At 28.4% G+C, this 22,463-nt stretch overlaps 1 protein-coding gene across 2 annotated transcripts in view; it reads left to right on the top strand.

Annotated features, from left to right (window-relative positions):
- Nucleotides 1-13,257: 13,257 nt before the first annotated feature.
- Nucleotides 13,258-22,463, top strand: part of LOC117172009 (extracellular globin-E1) — a 26,204-nt gene continuing 16,998 nt past the window's right edge. Inside the window, exons 1-2 of one of the 2 annotated variants that reach the window (XM_033359727.1) lie at nt 13,258-13,699; nt 14,527-14,683. In XM_033359727.1, coding sequence (XP_033215618.1) covers nt 14,532-14,683 — 152 coding nt within the window. In that variant the 5' untranslated portion in view covers nt 13,258-13,699; nt 14,527-14,531. Of the gene's footprint in view, nt 13,700-13,735; nt 13,893-14,526; nt 14,684-22,463 lie in introns of those variants that run through there. The other variant, XM_033359728.1, reaches the window with a different exon arrangement.

Below are 22,463 nucleotides of genomic sequence, written 5' to 3'. Positions count from 1 at the left end.
GTATTTTCCATTATTTTCTATGCTTTCAAAATGAGAATTTTTTATTTTTCAAGAAAATTGAAAAAGTTGTTATAATAATCTTGTAGGGCATTTAGAAATCAAACTTTTTCTTCTCTTGTCTTTTTTCATATCGTCTGTTATTTGGCCTAAAAGGTTCATTTTCGTGTGTTTTTTGGTATTTTGTAAATACTTTATCTCTGGTAATTTTTGGTTTTATGAAAAAAGTCATCCGGATAAATTGTTCAACTTTTTGAATACTATAAACATCTGTGAAGAAAAATTTTGAATTTTGAAAGTGGTCTCAAAAACATTAAAAATGCGTTAACTTTTTGAATTTTATATCCAAAATAACTGGCTAACAAACTTGACCTTCAGTTTAGGACACTAAAAGAGTGTACCATAGGCCAATCTGATGGAATGATTTTTTCAAAAGTTATCGTGCATACAGACAGACCGACAGGCAGAAATATGCGTAAAAACCTATTTTTCGGATTGAGAGGGTCTCAAAACGTGAACATTTGACAACAACTGGGGGGGGGGGGGTCAAATTTTACACAAATCTAATACCTTCTCTGATAAGAATGGAAAAATTATTTATTTGTCATGAATAATTTTTGGATATTTCTATTTTTGGTTCTAATCGTAAAAATAGCCAAAACTACGCATCCTATCGAAAAGTGGTTAATAACAAATTTGTAAATATTTTCTAAGTGCACAATTTTTGTTCTGTCTTCTTTTACCGTATTTTGCACAGTTTTGGCTGAAAGATGTACTTTTTGGATATTTCATTATTTTGTATGCTGTAGGAGTCAAATTTTACACAAATCTAATACCTTCTCTGACGAGAATGTAATATGTTTTTACTGACAATTTAACTCTATTCTATTTTAAGTTGAAAGTTTAAGGTGAAAATTGAACTATATTGTCGGATATTCGTATATGTTGGTAGAAAAGTCATCTGATTAGTTGAAACTTCATCTTTTCGATAAAAGTTTTATTTCTTTTGTTAAAAATGTATTTTTCTAACCGTAAATTTAACTATTCTATTTGGCTTGAAAATTCAATTGTTTTTGTAGAAAATTTAACTGTTTAGCAGGAAATTCATCTTTTGGGCTTGAAAATTCAGCATTTTAGATGCATTTTTTTGTATTGGCTGAAAAATTGTTCTTTGTTGAAAATGCCTCTTTTTTGTTTTGAAGATTAGTATGATTTGGTCGAGGAATCAACTAACCTGTTTAAAATTGGTATTTTTTGGTTTAATTCCACTGATTTTTTATCTAAGATTCATAATTTTGGTTTAAAATGTAACTATTTTGTTCAAAGTTCCCTTTTTCTTGGTTGGTTGGTCTTGTGTAATTTTTTAAAATAAATTTAGAAACAAATATTTTTTGTGCATTAAAAGTATTGATCTCCTAGGTATAAAGTTGTTTGTATACCTAAAAGACAAATTTTTAACGGGCAGGAAAAATTTAAAAACTGGTCCGGGAAAATCAAGGAATTTCGGAATAGGGATTTTGTAACAACGAACGCTTTTATAACTGTCACTGCTTGAGTAGATTGCGATTTCTTTGTTTACAGAATTTTTGATCAGACTTTTTGGAAATGTTGCTGAGGAAATTGCCAAATCTGATGACGGTAGAACATATTGTTGCACAGATGCATTACTTCGGAGCTCTTATACAGAGGATTAACTACCTCATGATTATTCATAGAAAAAACTATTTAAAGTATAATTATAAATATGCTGATGTTCTTTGACCAGTACGTGCCTCATTCAACAATTAATTAAAATTAAACATCATTTAGTAATAAATAAGCAGAAAATGTTTTTGATGTATTTAATTTTTCTATTCCTACTAACTTTGCGGATGGTCTAGAAATCAACCGACGATTTATGGAAGACCAATAAATTATTGGGAAGCAAGAAAATTATACTCGAATACGAGAGCAGTTTTGTGGTGAAGAATAGATGCAGATTTACTATGTTCAACAACCGCACTTTTAGTTGGGAGAAAATTTCAAGAAACTAATTCTACCAATCGAAAAACGAAAAAAGAAAGTAGGGCATTGATTAATCCACAACCAAGTTCATCTGCATCAACAACAAGTTCAGTTGGTCCTGAAGCATGTAAATGATTTTAAAATTGATGTTTTCCCTTTATACTGGAAGCCGGATTTGTACACAGTTTCGGGCATGGCCCACAGTGGTCTTCGACACAAATACAGAGACTCCGGAAGTAAACAGTTAGGGCCGCCTGAATAATTCTAGGAGGGCACAAATCCAGTTTACAGAAATCCAGGTTCCAGTGTATTTGAAAATTCTAAAAAATAAGTTGGATTTAACTTCTTTAATTCGATTAATACTAAAATCAGTATGGCCACTCAAAATTGAAAAAATGCTATTCTATTTGCCGGTATTCCCGGTCAAAAATTACATTTTTCCGGTAGAATTTTTACCGTTTATAACAATAATTATTCAATAATAACTGGTATATAATATGTACATATAATAATACTAACAATATATTGATTAAAATTTTGTAAGCGTGATTTCAGACTTCACAGCCCAAAACGCTCTTACAAGAGGAGAAATAGAGGACTTTTCTAAATAAATAGGAGATCTTTCAGTAGACGAGTAGACAGTTGAATTTTCAGCTGAAAAATATGGCTTTTCTACCAAAACATAAATTTTCAATTCAAAACGAGAAATTTTCTATCTTTCAAGTAGTTGAGTTTTCAACCAAAAATGTGAATCCTCAACGAAAATTGTAATCAGTTAATTTTTCAACTAAAAACGATCAATTTTCATGGGAAAATGGTATCATTAAATTTTCTACTAAGAAAATTGATTTACAACAAAAAAGAAACAACGAATTACGGTTAATTCTTCAATCTTCAATCAATAAGATGAATTTCTAACAAAGCAGTTCAACCTTTAGTTGAATTTTCTAGCCAGACACAAATTTTTAATAATTTAATTATGAATAAAAATATAATAGTAGACTTTTTAATTAAAAATAATTACATTTTAAGGATAAAAGATCAATTTTCATCCGAAATAACTTTTCTACCAAAAGAACACGTTTGAATCCAGAAGGACCCATTTTTTATCAAAAAATATGAATTTTCAATAAAATAGTTGAATTTTTTACCAAAAAATATGATTAAAAAAACAACTGGTTGAATTTTTAACCAAAAGAGACTCATTTTAAACCAAAAATATCATAGTAGAAATTTCAATTCAAAAAAATTAATTTTCAACCATAAAAAATAAATTTTTATCTGAAAAAGATTACTTTTTTAACAAAAGATTAATTTTTTTCACCAAAGATATTACTTTTCTAACATAACATCAATTTTCAATCCAAAAAGAGAAGTTTTCTATAAAAAAGAACGATTTTGAAACAAAACATTTGAATTTTCGACTAAGAAAGATAACTTAAAAAAAAGTTATATTTTTAACAAAATAATTTATTTTTCTAACAAATTGTTGAATTTGTATCCAAAAGAGAATAATTACGAATCATCAATATATTAGTAGACATTTCAAATAAGAAAAATTAACATTTAACCATGACTAATGAGTTTTCAACCATAAAGGTGACTTTTTAAGAAAAAAGTTGAATTTTCACAAAAAGAATTAAATTTTCGACCAAATAATAGAAATTTTAACCAAAAGAGATTTATTATGAACTAAAAATATAATGGTGGACTTTTAAATGAAAAACATTTCGCTTTAAAGAAAAAAGATGACTTCTCATCTAAAATATATGTTTTTTCTAACAAAAGATGAATTTGGAATCGTAATTGACTAATTTGCTACAAAAGAAAAAACGAGTTTTCAATAAAACAATTCAATTTTTGGCCAAAAGGGATTGATGTTGAACCAGTAATATATTATAATAGAATTTTCTATTTCAAGTTTCAGAACTTTCAACTTCATGAAGGTTAAATGTTCGATGATATTTTTGGACATATGTTTTTAATTTTAAAATAGCCTATAGTTATATTAACAGTAAAAAATTCACAATTAAAAATGTTGAAAAAAAAATATATTTTCTCTATAAGCAGTTATGGTCAAATATAGAAAACGTTCGAGCGAGAAAAATTACAGAAAGAATTCAAGGACCCCTCGGCGGGTTTCTCAAATGGAAACCATTTCGGAAGACGTAAATAAATATGAATCGATTGAGATCGTTGTATTTAATTAAATTCCTTTTACCACATCAATTTTGAATGGCGTTAGTAATTTCTGGTTTACCGTTTTTAGCATGACTTCAATAAGGACTTCAATATTAATCAAAATATAAGACGAGCAATTATAAAAAAGACACATGCTTTTATTGACGCTTTAGAAGCTTTAAAATCAGTGAGAAAAACTTCAGATTCGGATCACTGTGAGTATATGTATATAGTAGAATATTTTAAAATGTGACATTTCCGTTTTTGATTGATAATTATTCTTTAATTAAAGAAATGAAGTTTCAAAAGTAGGGACGACGGGCGTAAATATGACACGAAATTACAAAGTTATATTATGATTAATGATATTTCAAATATTTGAGACTTTTAATAGTCCTCTTCTGTAATCAACAAAAGCTTGCCTTAAGAAATATTTTTTATTTTCTTCGGTAGTGTGTCGACGATATAAGATTTTCCGTCATTACGGATGATGCGTTTAAAAAACAACTAAAATAGAAATTCCAAAAACGCGTTTCATTAACATTTCCAAATAACTTCGATATGTTGAAAGATTTTTGTATTTCACAATAAAAAGGAAAAACAGAAAATTCTAAAAAAAAAAATAATAACAAATGATACTTTGTGTAGGAAAATTTTATAATCAAAATACCATTTGACAAAATTTCGGATTGGAGTTTTCGAAAAGCCCCTCATATTCTTCAAAAATAATAGACTCAAGCAATATTTTTTCCTACAAATAATAAGAGACATAATCATTACGTTATAACAATGAAAGTTAATAACTAATTTGTTTTTCATTCCAAATTTTATCTTATAACACTGACTCCGTTATCACACTAAGCCCCATCGACCCTATTTTAAAATTTGTGCACACGGCTTTTTTATATGAATAATAATTTAAGAATTGTGCAGATATAAAGATAAAGAGACTAAAAGTTGGAAAATAAAAATAAAATTGGTAGGATAAGGAATCCAAAACCAGGCTTGCCTTTTCTCCGCTGCCTGATCAAAATCGGGTTATCTACTGAGAATCTCTAAAAAGGCAATAATTTAATAGTTCATTTTATAAATCGTATTTTTTATGCATTATTATTTGCTCTGATTGATCAAAGTTTCCAAATAAAATTAATAACCGTACATGATACGTTATGCAATTATTATTATTATATAAGTTACAATTTTCAATAAATAAAACTTGCAAATTATAATAAATAAATAAATTTACAAAAACAATTTTTATTTACAGTTTCCAATTTGAAAGTGGAAAAGAAGGAAAATTTTTCAGAAAAAACACCATTTTTATAATAGATTGAACATTATTTTTGCGTTTTAGATTAGAAATATTCCTAATTCATTCGTGAAACAAACACTAAATAAAATTGGGCGTTAAAGTATCTTTAACTGATCTCTAAATATGAATGAGTATAAATTCAACATTCTTATCAATAAGAAGGTATTTGTTTCATATAAAAAATGACTTTAGCGGATTCCTTCAAATATCGATATTTTGAGGCCCCCTGAGTAAGAAAAAAAGTTGTTTACGCCAGGTTCGATTGCGATTTAGCACACTTTATAAGGGTGTACAAAGACAGGACGATTTTGTTATCCAGCCATTTTTATGAAAATTCAAAAAGTTACAGTCTTTTCAAAAATTTTTATACTATTTTTTAGGTTTAAAAAATTGTATACGGCTATTGCCAGTACTCATATTAGGCCAAACAATGTATCGTTATGAATTTTTTAATAAAATGAAACTTATCAGAGTTATAGCATTTTCAAAATCCAGCCCAAAAATTACGAAAAAGAACATTTTAACCCAAACAACTCACGATATGAAGAAAGTTGACTGGAGAAAGCCGTTCAGTTTTGAAAGCCCTACAAGATTATTATAAGAAGTTTTTGAATTTTCTTTTAAAAATCAAAAATTCCAATTTTAATCGAACAAAAAATAATAAAAAGTTTGAAATTCAATTTTTTGATCGAACTATGCAAGATACGAAAAAAGATGAAATAACAAAAATTGTGCATCCAAAAAAGAAAAAAAGAAAAGTAAAAAAAAAGATTAGGAATAGAAAAATCAAATTTTTCGACAAAAAACACAAGCTTCGAAAAAATAAATAGACAAAAGTGATTTTCACAAAAAGAGCTACAAATTTGTTATTTATCTCGGCTTGATAAGATGCGTAGTTTTTGGTTGAATCGTGAAAAATGACATTACAAATAAACAAATACAATTTTTAGACATAAAGACACAAGGTACAAAAAAATGTTGGATAACAGAATTGTTTTAAAATTAAATCCCGAAATTCGCTCTTAATCCTTTTTTCTCATCATGCATGTGATGTGAATACGTTCGCTAAAGCCAAAGGCGCTTTCCTGATAATAAGCATTGAACAGAGAAAAATGAATATTTTCAGATTTCAGCGTAAAAGTGAAGTTAATTATATTCTTTTGAATGCGCGATTTTTCCATCTGTCTAAAATGTCATCATAAGAATAGAATATCTCAGAAACCAATTTATTTATGTTTCCATAGTGCGGAGTGCGAGATCCAACATTTGAACTCCAAATCATGAAAAATGTTTAATTTTTTTACAGGACCTAAAACGTTTTCAATTTCTAAGAAACAAGAAGAATTTTCACGAAAATGGCGGCATGCCTTCTTCTAAATAAAATTAATGCGGGTAATTCCTAACATTTTTAGTAAAAATATTGCTTTTTCAACCAAATATATTAATTTTTAACCAAATGAGTAAATTTTCAATCAAATAGAATTATATATTTTCAATCAAAAAGATTAAGCTTCTACCAAACACGATGAATTTGTACAAAATACATATATTTTTAACCAAGAATGGAATAGTTCATGAATCAGTTGAAAAAATTAATTTTCGACATAAAAAGACGAATTTTTAACTAATTAGTTCCATATTCAGCCAAAGAGATACATTTGTTAACAAAACGATGAATCTTCAACCAAAAACATTAATTTTGAACACAGTAGTTCAACTTTCAACCAAGTAGTTCAGTTTTCAACAAAAAATATGAATTCTCAACGAAGAATGTAATAGTTCATATTATAACCCAACAACTATTTTTGTATTAAATTAAAAACATTTATCCAAAAAAGACGAATTTTGTAGAAAATATTATGATCCTCAAAGAAAATAGATCAAATATTAAATGATCATAAGCAGAAGAAACGAATTCTCTACATAACAGTTGAATTTTCAATCCTTAAATAGGAAATTTGAATAAAAAAGTTCATTTAAAAAAAATTAATTCTTAACAAAAAATTTAATAAGTATAAAACAGTATAAAAAGTATGATTTGTCAACAGAAGAGTAAAATTTTCAACAAAAATTTGTTGTTGATCAGTTATATTTTAATAATTCAAATTTAGAGCGAGAGCTTAAATCAAGGTATCGTTGTAAAAAAAATTTCGAGAAGGAGAAAAAGCGATTGTTCTGAAAAAATTTTAGTCATTTTTTTATTTTTGGTCTTAAAATAGTCGTATCGGGCGAAGTTTGAACGCTCTCAAAATACAGAATTAGAACAGGGGTTCAATAGTTTAATTTTAGGTAATTTTTGTGTTCAAAATTGTTGTTAGCTAGCTTGGAGAAATCTGTTGACTACTTTAGCACTTTCCATAGATAAAAATACAACAGACCAAAATTCGAGATGGCCAATGATTGAAAAATAGATAAACATCAGAACTGAACTTTGATTCCTCATCATCATCATATTTTTTCTACTATATTCTATTCATTAAAAAACCCTGATTTGTTTCAGATATTTTCCTAACTAAGTTATAAAAAAATAATTTGAAAAACACAAAAATTACTATTCATAAAACCTGTGTTTTGTTTTGTTCGCTTAGACGTTTAAATTTCTTTCGAGTTATTATTCACGAAAATAACAAACTTATGAAGATACAATTTTTTATAATGATTACATTTTCAACAAAATAGTGGGGTTTCCAGCCAAACGGTTGAATTTTCAACAAAAAAAGGTTATTCAATAAAATAATCAAATCTTCATAAGAGATGAAATTTTAACTAAAATGATGAATTTAGAACAAATAAAATAATTTTTAACATAGTAGTTCAACTTTCAACTCAGAAGTTGAATTTTCCAAACAGAAAGACACATTTTTAATAAATAAAGATTTTTAAGCCAAGAAAGAAAAAAAATGTCATCCAAATGGTTGAACTTTTAAGTCAAAAGGCGAAGTTCTTATAAGATAGGTGAATTTTCAACCCGAGAAATTAAGAATTTTCAACAAAAAAGTTAACTAAAATAAGATTAATTACTACAAAAAAAATTAAATTCATTTTCAACAAAGTAATTCAAATTTCAGTCAACGAGAAGATTTTTTCAACTAAAATAATCAATATTTAACTGGAATAGTTCAATTTCTAGTTAAAAGAATGAATGTTATAGTACACTCAAAAAAAGATTTTCGCGAACTAAAAAAAAAAGAAAAAACGGTTTCCTTGGATAAAAATGAAACTGGTCGAATACAATTTTGTTGATTCAACCAAATCGTTTTCTGAGTGTAGATATTTCAACCAGAAAATATTTTAATTTTAAATAAAAAAAAACAAAAGAATTCAATAAAAAATACGAATTTTCAAACAAATTAGTGAGATTCTTAACCAAAGAAAATGTATTTCAACTAAATAGTTACATTTTCAAACAAAAAATATTTTTAACTAAAAATATAATCGAAAGCAGAAAACAACTGATACAAATAATTAGGAATAGAAGTACAATAAAAATAATGTACTAACAAGAATATTATATGAAGGTGGCCGCTTATTTTTTTCAACATAAAACAATTTCAATATAAAACAATTTCAGATTTAAATGTTAAAATTATTAGTATTATTTGAAAACTTAAATAACATTCGTAAAATACGTATACTGTGTATACAAAATAAAAATTATATTACATTTAAATTATTTACGAATTTCACTTTACTATTCATAAAAATGATCTTTAATATTTGTAAAGACACTGATTTATAGTGTAATTACATCGCACAAGTAGAGTTAGGCACGTTTTTGTACGGGGAACTCAATTTTGGCAGGACGAGTGGTAAAAAAATGACCGAAGACTATGGATTTTTTAGACGTCCTTACGAACATTGAATTCCATATCTCTAAATATATTGGACTGCTAACCAAACCATTTTTTTCCATGGAAATTGGCATGGAGTGGAAACAAAACCTTTCCTAAAAAGTTCTAAGAGTGTGGAAACGTTCTTTGGAGGACAAGAGAACATATTTTAAAATCGGAGCATATCTTCTGCTTCAAATTAAGATTAACACTTTTACTGTGATATGTTTTAAATAATATACATACATAAAGGGTCCCCGGGCACAAAGACGTTAGTGCCCAAAATTGGAGTTAAATAGGAGACACCAAAAATTGTCTAAATTAATGTAATTGATTTTTTAAAAAAGTTCTTTGAAGCTATTACTTTGCTCTCTCAACGAACGCCGAATTGGACTCAGAAAGAGTTGCACAACTTTGTTTTTGAACTTATAAAAAAAACATATGCTCCCTGCGTGGGCATATCCTCATTGCGCGCTGCGCCTTGCGCCAAGTTTGAGCGCTGAGGGCGCGCGGGTACGCACTCGTTTTAGTATGTCCAATGCGTACAATTTAACTACTTTTTTTTAAATGTCATTAATATTATAACTTAAATGGAGAATTTGTGAATTAAAATTCTGAGGAATTACAGCCATATATTGGAACTTAAATTGGGTTTCTATTTGTTTTTGAAGAAGATTCTCAGAGCACCTACGGCTTTGACGATTACATTCTCATTACGACACTTTCGCTTTGCGATCGATAATTTGTGTCTAATTTAAAATTTCATCGAGATAATTTGTAAAAATTACATATTTTTTAACCTGATCCAACTTTTTTAATTGTTGTCTGAGAAACGAGTTTTATGAGCATAGTTTAAAAATAAATATATTTTATATCTAGTGGAAATTTAGATTGATATTTCTTAACCTATCAAAAAATTATATTTTTTCCATTTTTTTTAAATTTTCAAAATGTGGTAAAGCACATAATTTTTCTAATCTTCATCAAATTTTAAAATTTTATTTGCATAATTTGAAATTCTTTTACCCATATTTAAGAAACTTTGACAACATTTTCTAAAATTTGAAGAAAAAATGATCAAAATATGAAAATGCTCTAAATTTTTTTATTTTTGTTCAAAATATTTGCTTAACGAACTTATCCTTCATTTTGTAAACCTTAAAAAGTGTATCAAAGGCTGACTCGATTGGACAAATCGTTCAAAAGTTAGCGTGGCTGCAACATTCAGGTAACCATACATAGACAAACAGACACCGATAAAATGTTATGATCTTCGGATTCTGTGAGTGCCGGATTATCCGTTAGAAACCAGACATCGACAATTTAGACGATTAAATTACACTCTCATGAATGAGAATGTAAAAACACGAAATTTCGTCCGCAAAACATAATATTTTATCGGTGTCAGCCTTTGATACACTTCTTAAGGTTCATAAAATTAAAAAATTTAGAGCATTTTCAAAATTTCAATTTTTTTTTCAAAGTTTCTTATAGATGGGTAGAATACTTGCAAATTATCTAAATAAAATTTTCCATTTCGATGCAAATTAGAAAAGTTTTATACTTTTGAAAATGTTGAAAATGTTCAGAAAAATAGAAAAAAATATTTTTCTGATAGATTAGGAAATTTCATTTAAATTCGTCACTAGAATTTTTGTCAAATTATCTAGTACACGGCAAAAAGATTTGCATATTATCCTAATGCCATTTTTAAATTCGATTAAGTTTCAAAAAGTTAGATACTTTTCAACATTTTGAAAAATGTCAAAAAAAGGAAAAAACAAATTTTTAATGAGTTAATAGGTATCAATTCAAATTTCTACTAGATATAATATATATGTATTTCGGAACTATTCTTATGAAATTTCTTAATTAGGCAAAAGTTCCAAAAGTTGGATTATTTTCGAAAATATGCAATTTTTGTTTTTAAGAGATCCGTAAGCTTAAAGCGTTGTGTTTAGTAGAATTGAATAAGATTTACAAATTATCTTGATGAAGTTTTACAATCGAACACAAATTATTGGGCGCGAAGTGCGAGTTTCGTAATGAGAATATAATCGTCAAAGCCGTAGGTGCTTTGAAAACCTTCTTTAAAAACAAATCCAACAAAATTGCAGTTACAATTTATGGCTGTAATTTTTTAGAAGTTTAAATCACAGTTTTCGATTTAAGTTATAATATTTATGATATTTGAGAAAATGTAGTTGAAGTGGACGCATTAAACGTATGGAAACGAGCGCAGAGCGCGAGAGTGTACCCGCGCCCCCGAGGCGCGCTCAAACTTGGCGCGCTGCGCGCAGTGAGAATGTGCCCGCGCAGCGAGCATGTTTTTTTTATTAATATCAAAATTTTAAAAATCACAGATTTAGATAGCACTTCAAAATCAATAAAAATGGCAAAATCAAGAAAATAATGCGATGAGAGATTATTAAAAAAAAACGTTTTCAAAACCTAAAGAATTTTTTGTCGTTGGGTCAATGCTCACTGAGGAAATAGGCAAAGAGACATTTAATTTTTTTTGTAAATAGATGGAAAAATACGAAATGTGGATACAATGGTTTGTTTCAGTCTTTCACATAAAATGATAATGCTTGACAACAAAAAATTGGTTTTATTCTGTTTATTCAAAGTCCCGAAAAAAGTAAATACGAAAATTTCTTATAATTTTCTCCCTTATAAAACAAATTTTAAAAAATTCCGTAATTGGGTTTTTATACGGGATTTTATATCCGATATATGGAATTTCATTTAATCCATACGCACTGCTTCGATTATTCTTGAGCATAGCAGTATCCATTCATATTTGTTCAAATATTTCACTTGTGTGATAAACTTTTCAAAAAGCTAGTTTTGTCAACAGAAAAAGGATTTATATGGAAATTATGGTTTAGAATTAGTAATAATATAGTTTTTAGATTGAATATTTGAGGAATTTCAAATAAATTAGTAAATAATTAATTTAGGCGTCATTCAACAACTACTACAGACTACCAAGGGTGGAGGGTAACAGATTTTGTGACGATTTGTGACGTGGAAGAGGAGGTTTAACTTCCTTTTTTCTCGTTTTTTCATCTTAATGTAAACTGAAATAATAGAAACCAATCAGAAAATCAGACTATTTTTCCTTGAAAGTTAATTCTTTTTCATTCAAAAGTGTACAATTATATTATTGTTTCTGAATATTTGATCTCATTTGGTTAAAAATTCAACTATTTCGTTAAAGATTTCACGAATTCGTTTAAAATACGAGTTTTTAAAATTGAAAATTAATTTTAAAAAATTTTAAATGTAAGTGTTCTCTATTTTTAGTTCAAAATGTATCATTTTTACTTAAAAAATCAACAATTTAATTGAAAGCTTATACATATTTGTTGTAAATTAGTATTTTTTTGTAGAGAATTTATCTTCTTGATTGTACAATTATTCAATTGTGTTTTATTTTAGGCATTTATCCAATGTAATTGAACACAAAATTTTTTCCTAAAAGGTATGGTAAGAAATCTAGGTGAAACGCCTATATCTTCTTAGAAGACGAAATCCAGATAAGCTTTTAGCTGCGACAGCTATACCATATTTTTTAGTGAAGGTTTAATGCGTTCCTTCTTATTAGTATGGTAAAGGTAACGCATTACAAATTTTTGGGAAGTAAAGGTAACGTTAAAGCATTACTTTTAGGTGGTAACGTGTCAAACATACTGTTGATAAGATCCTACTTGGACGCATCCATTTCCAAACGATTAAAATATCAGGTCCATTTTACCTCATCACATTTTAATCTTGCTGACCCTAAGACATTGTTCTTGATTGTATCTCAGCCTTGACTTTTAATTGACCTATTACAGGAATATCGAATGGAATTTTAATGCGCGGCGCATAAAAATACACATTCCATATAGTCAGAACCAGACGGACTTTCGAAGTGGTACTGTCGAAATCGAGACTCGAAAGCGCACCTCCAGAAGCGTGCCACGGGGACGTGTCACAGGTTGTTTGATTCAGTCCTCTGCAAAGCTCGCAGCCTGAAACATCTGCTTTAGTGCTCCGCAATCAACCGCCACGAAAGTGAATTGTGCATCATCGACATAGAAAATCAATTCAATTCAGCTGCCTCAGTGCTAAACTACTTTTCTCACCAATTCATCTTTTTATTCTCCTTACTTGTTCGAATTCTTAACCATGTTCTTTCTTTTCCTTTACGAAGGAAACAATCAATAAAAAAAGGACTAAATTCATTGAAAAGTTTCATTATTCGGTTCGAAATAGTTGCCTTTATTAAAAATTTGGTCGTATTCATGTTTTAACAAAAACTAGGATGCTATTTACGAGGATCATTTAACAGGATCTTTTTTATCTGAAAAAGCTGTTATTTGTGAAGGTACTTTCAAATGATCAAACATTTGTTTCTCTCTGATTTTAGTATTCAATTTTTGCACCATGAAGTTATAATTTTAAAGATATTTTTGAATCTTTGAGAAACTTAAATTTCAATACGGAGAAAGAATTTTCATTGAATAAAAAATATATCGTAACGAATGCGGATGATACAGTGTTTTTTACGTTTTCTGAAGGTACTTTCGAATGATCAAACTTTTGTTTCTCTTTGATCTTATTATTAAATTTTTTTATCATAAGGTTATAATTTTCAACATATTTTTGAATCTTTGAGAAACTTGAATTTCAATATAAAAAAAATTGGCATTGAATAAAAAAATATATCTTTACGAATACGGACGATACAGTGTTTTCTAAGACCATGAGAAAATTGTATCGTCCGTATTGGTACCGATGTTTTCTTGGTTCAATGCTATTTTTTCGCGAAGAATGAGGAACCAATTGGCTATCTAAATTTGAAAAATAAATAACTACATCTACATTGAAAAAGGAAGAAAAATGTTAAATCTAGATACACTTTCTATTTTACTTTTAATTAAAACTCGTTCAATTATGACATACTGTAACATACATATATCGATTAATAAACATCCTCATCTCTTGCCTCTTGAAGGTAAGAGAGTGAGTTCTTGATACATTAAAGGTGACAATTTGGTCTTTCATCGTATTCTGAATGAAATTCTGCTTTTTTTATAAAACAGGAAAAATAGATTATGTATAAAATATTAATAAGAACAGATCAAAATAAATATTTTTCATAGAAATATTTGTATATATGAGATTATATTTTATTATTCTCTAATTTTTAAGGGACAATGGGGTCTTCCCTTAGCATGCTCTGGGGTACAAATGATAATGTTATCGATCCTGCCACAAATTTATCTGGAAAGCAAAAAAAGCTTGTCTTGAGCACATGGAATATTTTAAAAAAGGATCCCACTAGCACAGGAGTTGCTATTATGACTGCGTGAGTACACAACTTATCAAAAAATGCTTTTACTTCAAAACAGATGTTAACAAAATTCCTTATTTGATTCGAAAGATATATTTAATAAATATTTATTATAAATAACAATCATAATTACAATTTCACATTTTGAAAATAGGAAATGCATAGCACACTAACGGCTAGTTTCGATTAATCTCAACTCAAAGGTGCTACTACGCCCGATTTTGTTGTTTCTGGTATGCCTTTGCGCCTATCTTAATATTAGAAAAAAAAATCATTAGCCCACTATGTGAGAAAAATTTTTCTTTATTTTGTCCTATTTATACCTTGATTTGAACTCAATTAAAGATACTTTAACGTCTAGTTATATATATTTTGTATCATAAATATGCTTTCAGAAAGATTTAAAAAAATGTTCGAGACAGGAAAAAAGTATTTATTTATTGACATTGCACAAAAGAAAATTAAGTTTTTAATAAAAATATTTACGTTCAGCTGGGCATGGATGACTTTTGTTAACATTGAATCTGAGGGTGTCCCAAAAAATGTAATTTTTTGAATTTTCCAAATACTACCCCTCAAAATGTGTCCTTTCGGTGAAAAAATACAGCCATAATTTTACTTTGATTTAAAAACAAACAAAAAAATCAGAGAATTTTCGTCGCTTGCAATAAAAAAATACAAATATTAGGCTAAAAAATGCTTTAATGAACAGAATGTATTTGTTATTTATTAAGGAATAAGACCAGAATTTAATAGAATACAAAAAAGTGAAATATTATTGAGTCTAGAATATGAAAATTTGTATTTTTATCACAATCAATGAGTCTTAAATGGCCTCTAAACATTTTTTTCCTATAATATTATGTACAGTATTTCTTCTACATTACAAGGATAATATTTTCCATAAGAAATAAATCAAAAATATTCATACAGGGTGACTAGTTTTAATTGAGGTCAATTTTTGTGCAATTATGTGTTCTTATAAGTTTTGCTTATCGACTTGATTGTCGATTTCATTGAATCTTGACTTGTTAAAAATAATACTTTTATAAAATTATAGGTAAAAATGTATTATGATGTATTATAGAAATTTGTGTACAGTAAAATATATGAGTTTCTGCTGTATTTGAAATTCAAGATTGTTTTCTTTCATCCGGTAAAAATATTTTAAATTTATTTCTTAATAACAATATTTTACTTATACTGAAGAAGTCCTGCATACATTATTTCAGGAAAAAATGTTTATGGACCATTTAGGATAATTAATCGTAATTAAATGATTAATTTTCGTAGTCCAAGCTTTAAACCTTCAAGTTTTTTCATAAAATATGAGCTCACTCTTCAATAAATGATAAATACTTTTTAGGGGTGAAGGAATTTTTTGGCTTTAAATTGGTATTTAAAACATTTTTTAAACAAGGAAAAAAGGAAACTGAATGGAAGAAATTTAGAGGGTAGCGATTGCAAAATTTAAAAAAACAAAGAAACAACAGTCACCCGGCATACACTAAACGATTACTGTGTGCAATATAGAAATATAACCGTATTTAACTCGCAGCAATATTAATTTTAATTAATTATTCATTAATGTTTAAAGGAAATGTCACTAATGTCACTTGTTTTTTTCCAACAAATGTTTTAAAAACTGTTTTAAAAGTCTTCACATATATGGTATAATAAAGGAATAAAAATTAATTTTTCTGAAAAACGAGTCTAGCGATTTTATTCTTTTTGGTCTTAAAATAATCGAAAGGAATATTTGAAACAAAATCAGTATTGCCACTACCTTCTGGTTAAGATCAATCGAGACTAGCCGTGCACATTTCTCGAAATTACATTTACATTTTTTTTAGTTTTTTTTTTACATTTTTTTGCAGTCTTTCAGGATAATGAATATCGTACAATTTTGTAATACATATCTTAAATACTGATTTTTCTAAGTGTAATTTATGCACCTATAGATCATATATATCGCTTTCAGGAAACATGGATCCAATTATATTATGCAGTTACTGTTTATAATAGAATATGCAATATGTATGTGAGAAGTATTGATTTCCTAGTAGCTTTCAACAGAAACCACAAGCTAATACTACTTTGTTACTGTGTTATAAAATTAATTGGTCCTCTTTCTCGTCACACGTGTTTCTGACATTAGTATTCATCGCGCGACATGCACTATAAATGCACCCGTTTTGTGCGAATTTTGTATTATTAAGCTGGTCACGTATTAAAGTCAAAAATTAGTTAAGTGTCTCATCCTTCATTAAAGCTGTATAGTTGAAAGCAACTTTAATTGACAGTATACTGAAAAATAAAGTCATAATTCGAGTTCTTATTGTATGCGAAAGAAAAGTCTCTCCTAAGTTAAGAATTTTTATTTACAAAGAATTCTGTTTAAGAATTGAATAGTTTCGGTTTTTGAAAATTCAAGTCCATGAAAGATCAAAGTCCCGGAATTAAAGCTTTCTATTTTCTTAACCTCAAAACTTTAGATTTTACAAATTTTAGCGTATTGAAATTAAAATTGCATCGAATTCTGACACGGTTGTCTAACACTAAATTTGGTTAGTTAATCAATTTGTAATATTTTATTTTTTATTTTGGTGACATACGGATTTGTCTTACCATTATTATTTTTCTACTAGCTTCCGCCACCAATAAGGAATTTTTTACTCAAATCAATAGTTTAATCATTTCAAGTAGAGAAATTGACGTCAGTACAAATTTTAAATCATTTATAGCATTGTCATAAATTATTGATAATATTTCATAGGAGTGTTAAACATTTCTACTATAAACTTATAGAAGATTTCAAAAAAACTAAAGGAAACGTACGGGTTTAAAATTATAGTACTTGCAGTTTCTTTCTATTTTGTACATTTTTCTTTGAAAGTTTTTAAGAGCCTTTGAAATCTAATACATATAATCGAATTTCATAGATATTTAGTTTAAAATTAAAAGCTGAGTTTTTTGAAATTGAGAAACTGAAGAGTTTTAAATAGTATGAAAGCTTTTAAATTTCAAATTGAATTAACATTTTAAAAGTTCAAAGAAGTTGAAGAATCCATTAGTTATAATTTTCAAAAATCACGCTCAATGTGAAAACTTAAAAATCGTATAAACATACAAGATGACGTTATAATTATAGGTTTAAATTTAAAATTAATAGGATTTGCTCATTGTGCAAGTTTAAAGAATTCTAAACATACATATTCCTGGCAATATCTTTTTTATTTACATGACCAAATGCAAATACAATTTGAGCAGGTGATTCGTTAATCAGTTATGATAATTCGTAAAAGCAAAATCAGTGAAAAATTCAGGTTTTGAAATATTTTACCCTAAAATTTAGTATTTAAAATAATGTATTAAAATATTTAAAAAATTCAACAAATGTAAACTAAATGAATAAATTTTACTAAGATATAATATTTTTTAACAATTCGACGTCTATTATAGGATTTGGATAAGTATTTAACAGTTGGAGTTTTATTATAAAACTTTTTAAAATATTGTACTAATACTGAAAATTTCGCTTTTTCTATTAGACAGTGTTCTTTATTTATAAAATAAATGAAAATATGTATGAATAATTCCATTACAAATCAAGCAAAATTTCCAGGTCATAGTGTGACAATGAAAAAATCTAATTTTCACATTTTTCTCGAAAACAGCAAAAGGTACAAAAAAATATTCATCGACAATTTAACACACGTAGAACAGTTTTATAAAAACAATCAGTTGCATCTTTTTATATAAGAGATCTTTACATCGGAAGGAGAGTCGCAAAGGTTTTTTAACACGTAAAGCTTCTGTTTAAAAAAATAAAATTTAAATTTTTGTCGATACGTTAAACACCAATATTATCAACAGCAAATTTAATAAACTCAACTCCCAAAAAGAACCCCTGGTTTGCGATATTCCTAGAAGTGGTATCCTTGGTAGTTTTGTGATGAGAGTAGCTGCGGGACTGGTAGTGAGGTTGTGCTCAGTGAAGCGTGACGCACAGCTCGAAGACCGCACTCTCAGCACGGTAGTTGCATCAGGTTGCGTTACCCCTCCAAATCTAACAGAAATTATTCATGCAGCCCTGTCTTGCTTGAATTCCTCTGATGTAGGATCATGACAAAGGCAAGCCATGCCCGAAACCATTTTTATATCTAGAGTTGAGTATACTTTATATAGTGATGAATCGTTTCAGTATTTAGTTAATGATAATGTCTGATCTGCCGACAAAGCCAGAAATGTTACACGTAGTTTTGAAACATGCAAGCCATACAACCCGTCAGTTTAAACTGATATAATTCGATAGAGAGTCAAGTTTGTTCATTGGGTACGTTAGCTTTTATCAAATTCTTTTGGAGTTTAAGGAAGTTTACACAACAGTACGTTTTTCCATACGTAGTAGTTTTAAATATGCATAGTACAATTCACTTCTACTCCTTAGGTTCATGCCCAAAAGCCGTACGCGTTATGCACGCGCATGATTACCATGTTAACATGACGATTACTATGTTGCTATGGCAGCTGCTATACTAGAATTACGGTGTATACGCATCCTCGTAAGTTTTAATTTGGCGTACAAGCTGCCTCTTATTTTATAGCCGGGCATTTTTTCTTTAAATATAATAAAAAAATTTTTTCTTGTAAACGATGAAATTTATCACCAAAGTGTAAGATGTGCTTTTTATAACTTTTCTAGATATTTGAACTTGTATCTGAACGATTTTTGTACCTTTTATTATTTCTGAGAAAAATGAAAAAAATGATTTTTCCATAATAATATTATTCAATGTAAAACAGTAGCTTACCAAGAAGGATAATGTCAAAATATTATGTAATGTAAACAATTTCGAGATATATTATCCAAATGACATTAAATCGTTCTGATACCATGAAGCAGAATTTTCTTGAAATTTTGCCTGATTTCAAATGAAATTTGTTGTATTTCATAAGATTGTCTGAAAAATGTAGTTACTATTTTTATTTACAATACTAGGGACAGCTAAATGGAGCTAGGCCCATAGCAATCCCCCCCCCCTAATAATCTACTCAATCGGTTGTAAATTATTCTTCGAGAAAGGCTTTTTACTTCCGTAAAATTAGGTCGATTGGGCTTAGCACCGTTTAGCCTTCCTTACTTCATACAAGTTCTAGTGAAATATTTAAAACACAGTTACCCTCATAAACATTTTTGGTGTAAAAAGTTACTTGACCTTTCGATAAAAATAATTTGAGAATAACAAGTACTAAAAATTCGTTTTAACACAAAAAATGGGGGCTTAGCTTAAAATTAAAAACTGAACAAAGAAGCGTTAAAATAGTAAAAAATGATTTAGTAAATTAGTTATCTCAATAAGACGATAGAGATAGAATAATTTATTAATGGAAACATAAATAAAAAAAGGTATGCTATCGTATTTAAATTGAGAGCAAGAAGTTTGTACAATTCGAAAATTATAAATAATTTTCAAGTCGGTGCAAGAGACAATCCACATAACACACAATGTTGTAGAAATATTGCTAGAATATTTACTTGAAACATTGGGAACGTTACAAATGAATATCACTGCAACGTTTAACAAACATTTAAATGTATGAAACAGGCAATATTGGTCAGGAATATTTCTGCAACATTTCAAAATATTATTAAAATTGCGCTCGCCTCATATGTGTGAAAAGTGTCTGCAAAATCTGGCTCACATATTGTCGCGCAATATTGCTAAAACATTGGCTAAGATATTGATGGAATATCTCCATAAAACGTTTTCAAAATATATACTTGAAATTTTCTCTCTAAATTTATATTATGGTTACATTTATTTTGAGTTACGTATACACGTATCATTAACTTATAATACCTTTTTTAAAATTAGGTAACAGAAAGCTACGTATTTATATCTTTACTTGTGATTCTATTCACTTGTAAATTAAAAATAACAATATTTTTTGTTCGATGCAGAAGAAATTATTCTTCTAAACTTATGTACCTTTAATAGAGGCAAATTTTCCAAAAAGTATTGTGTCCAACGGCTATCGTGATTCAGGATTACATCAGCCATATATTTTTAAATTTGGCACTGTTCCTCTTGAACCGTATAAAATAATTCCAGACATTATTAGAAAATTTATTTCAGTAGATAGTCTAAACCGATGAAAACGGTAAGTTTGTATTGTCGTATAGTCTATAAAATGTCAATAAAAAATATTGCTATAAATATAAGGATAAGTAACCTAGACATATTTTGCAAGAAACTAAAGATTGGATTTGGCAAACAGAGGATAAATGATTTAATTTCCTTGCTTGCCTGAATGCACATTTTGATTCTGATCGAGGCAATATCGTTGCTTCAGAAAACAGTCTTACTTTCGTCAAAAAATTGTATAATGTAGAAATCGCAATTTTGTCACAGAATATTTTCTTTATTGAAACAGGCTATAAACAGATTAAAAGGCGTATCATCTTTTTACTTTCAACTGCATAACCCTACGCACTGTTTATCAATCGAATATTTTCTGAGTTTCAGAGATCACCTGTAGTGACAAATATTCCTGTTTTTTATGCATTTTATGGGTTTTTGTCAGTTATTAATAATTCAATGTCAAAAATTTTCACTTGAAATTAAAATACGTCAAACGATATTCATATCTTCCGTTCCATGTTGACAGGTTCAAACGTTCATGATAAAATGGAATTACTAAGCTTTAAATTAGAAATTTAAATAGCCGCTAAGAAGGTCGCAGGAATATGGCCTTGGAGGTAAAAAATGGTAATATAATGATTTAATAATTAAGAAAATATTCATTTACAAATTTTCTTCTCCTATATTCCTACATCATCCAACTGTCTGAGGACAGACTATTTTCTAGATCTATGATATTGTTTCGAGCAGAATCACAATTTTCAGACAAGAAGGTTAGATTTATCCTCCGTTTTTAAATTCCAATTAATAATTCTTTTGCGAGATTCGTCAAATTTATTCTAAAAATATGTAAGACTCGGATAAAGAATTCTTTACAAACGTCAAAATAAATCTCTAGGTTACTTAGTTATATATTTTTAGTAATATTTTTGTATCTATTATCTTAAAGGCTACACGAAAATATAAATTTACCGGCTTTACTTGTTCAGACTAGCTCATGAAATATATTTTTGAATAAATTTGCCCGTCTTAAGAGTACAGAAAGTTAGAAGAATTAATTTTACTGCATCGAACAAAAAGTGTTATTTTTAATGTATATGTGAATATAATTACAAATAAACATACATTCGTGAATTTCTTTTACTAAATATAAAATAAGGTCTTAAAAGATAGTCATAGGTATATAAGTTGCACAAAATAATGTATATATGTATATATATAGTTAAAAATTTGTCATAAGGACAACCGCAGGATTTCGCCGGGAGCGGGTGCTAATCTGAAAAATTGCACCCGCTTCCAGCGAAATCGCGGTAAAATTTCAGCCATAACCACGTCTCACAACCGTGAGATAGGTGGTTACAGTCTGTAAAGGAATCAGTACGACGATCCAGCAAAAGCCTCGTGCACCCTAAGAACTCGGAGTGATCCAAGGACAACCGCCTTCTGCATTTTTCCCGCAACTGTTTTAGCATATTGTTGAAACGCAGGGATGCTTTTTAGGCTATTAGCAAGTGAAAGCTTGGCACCTGCAAGAGCGCCGATGATAAGGACGATCAATTTCACAGAATATTCCCGGTACAATCGTTGCAACTCCCTTATAAGATCTCGATACCTCTCTTTCGTTTCATTCTCCTTGGTTATGATGTTTT

This window comes from Belonocnema kinseyi, chromosome 4 (assembly GCF_010883055.1).
Source record: "Belonocnema kinseyi isolate 2016_QV_RU_SX_M_011 chromosome 4, B_treatae_v1, whole genome shotgun sequence".
NCBI lineage: Eukaryota > Metazoa > Arthropoda > Insecta > Hymenoptera > Cynipidae > Belonocnema > Belonocnema kinseyi.
The sequence above is the reverse complement of the archived record's forward strand: the minus strand, read 5'-3'. Positions and strand labels throughout refer to the sequence as shown.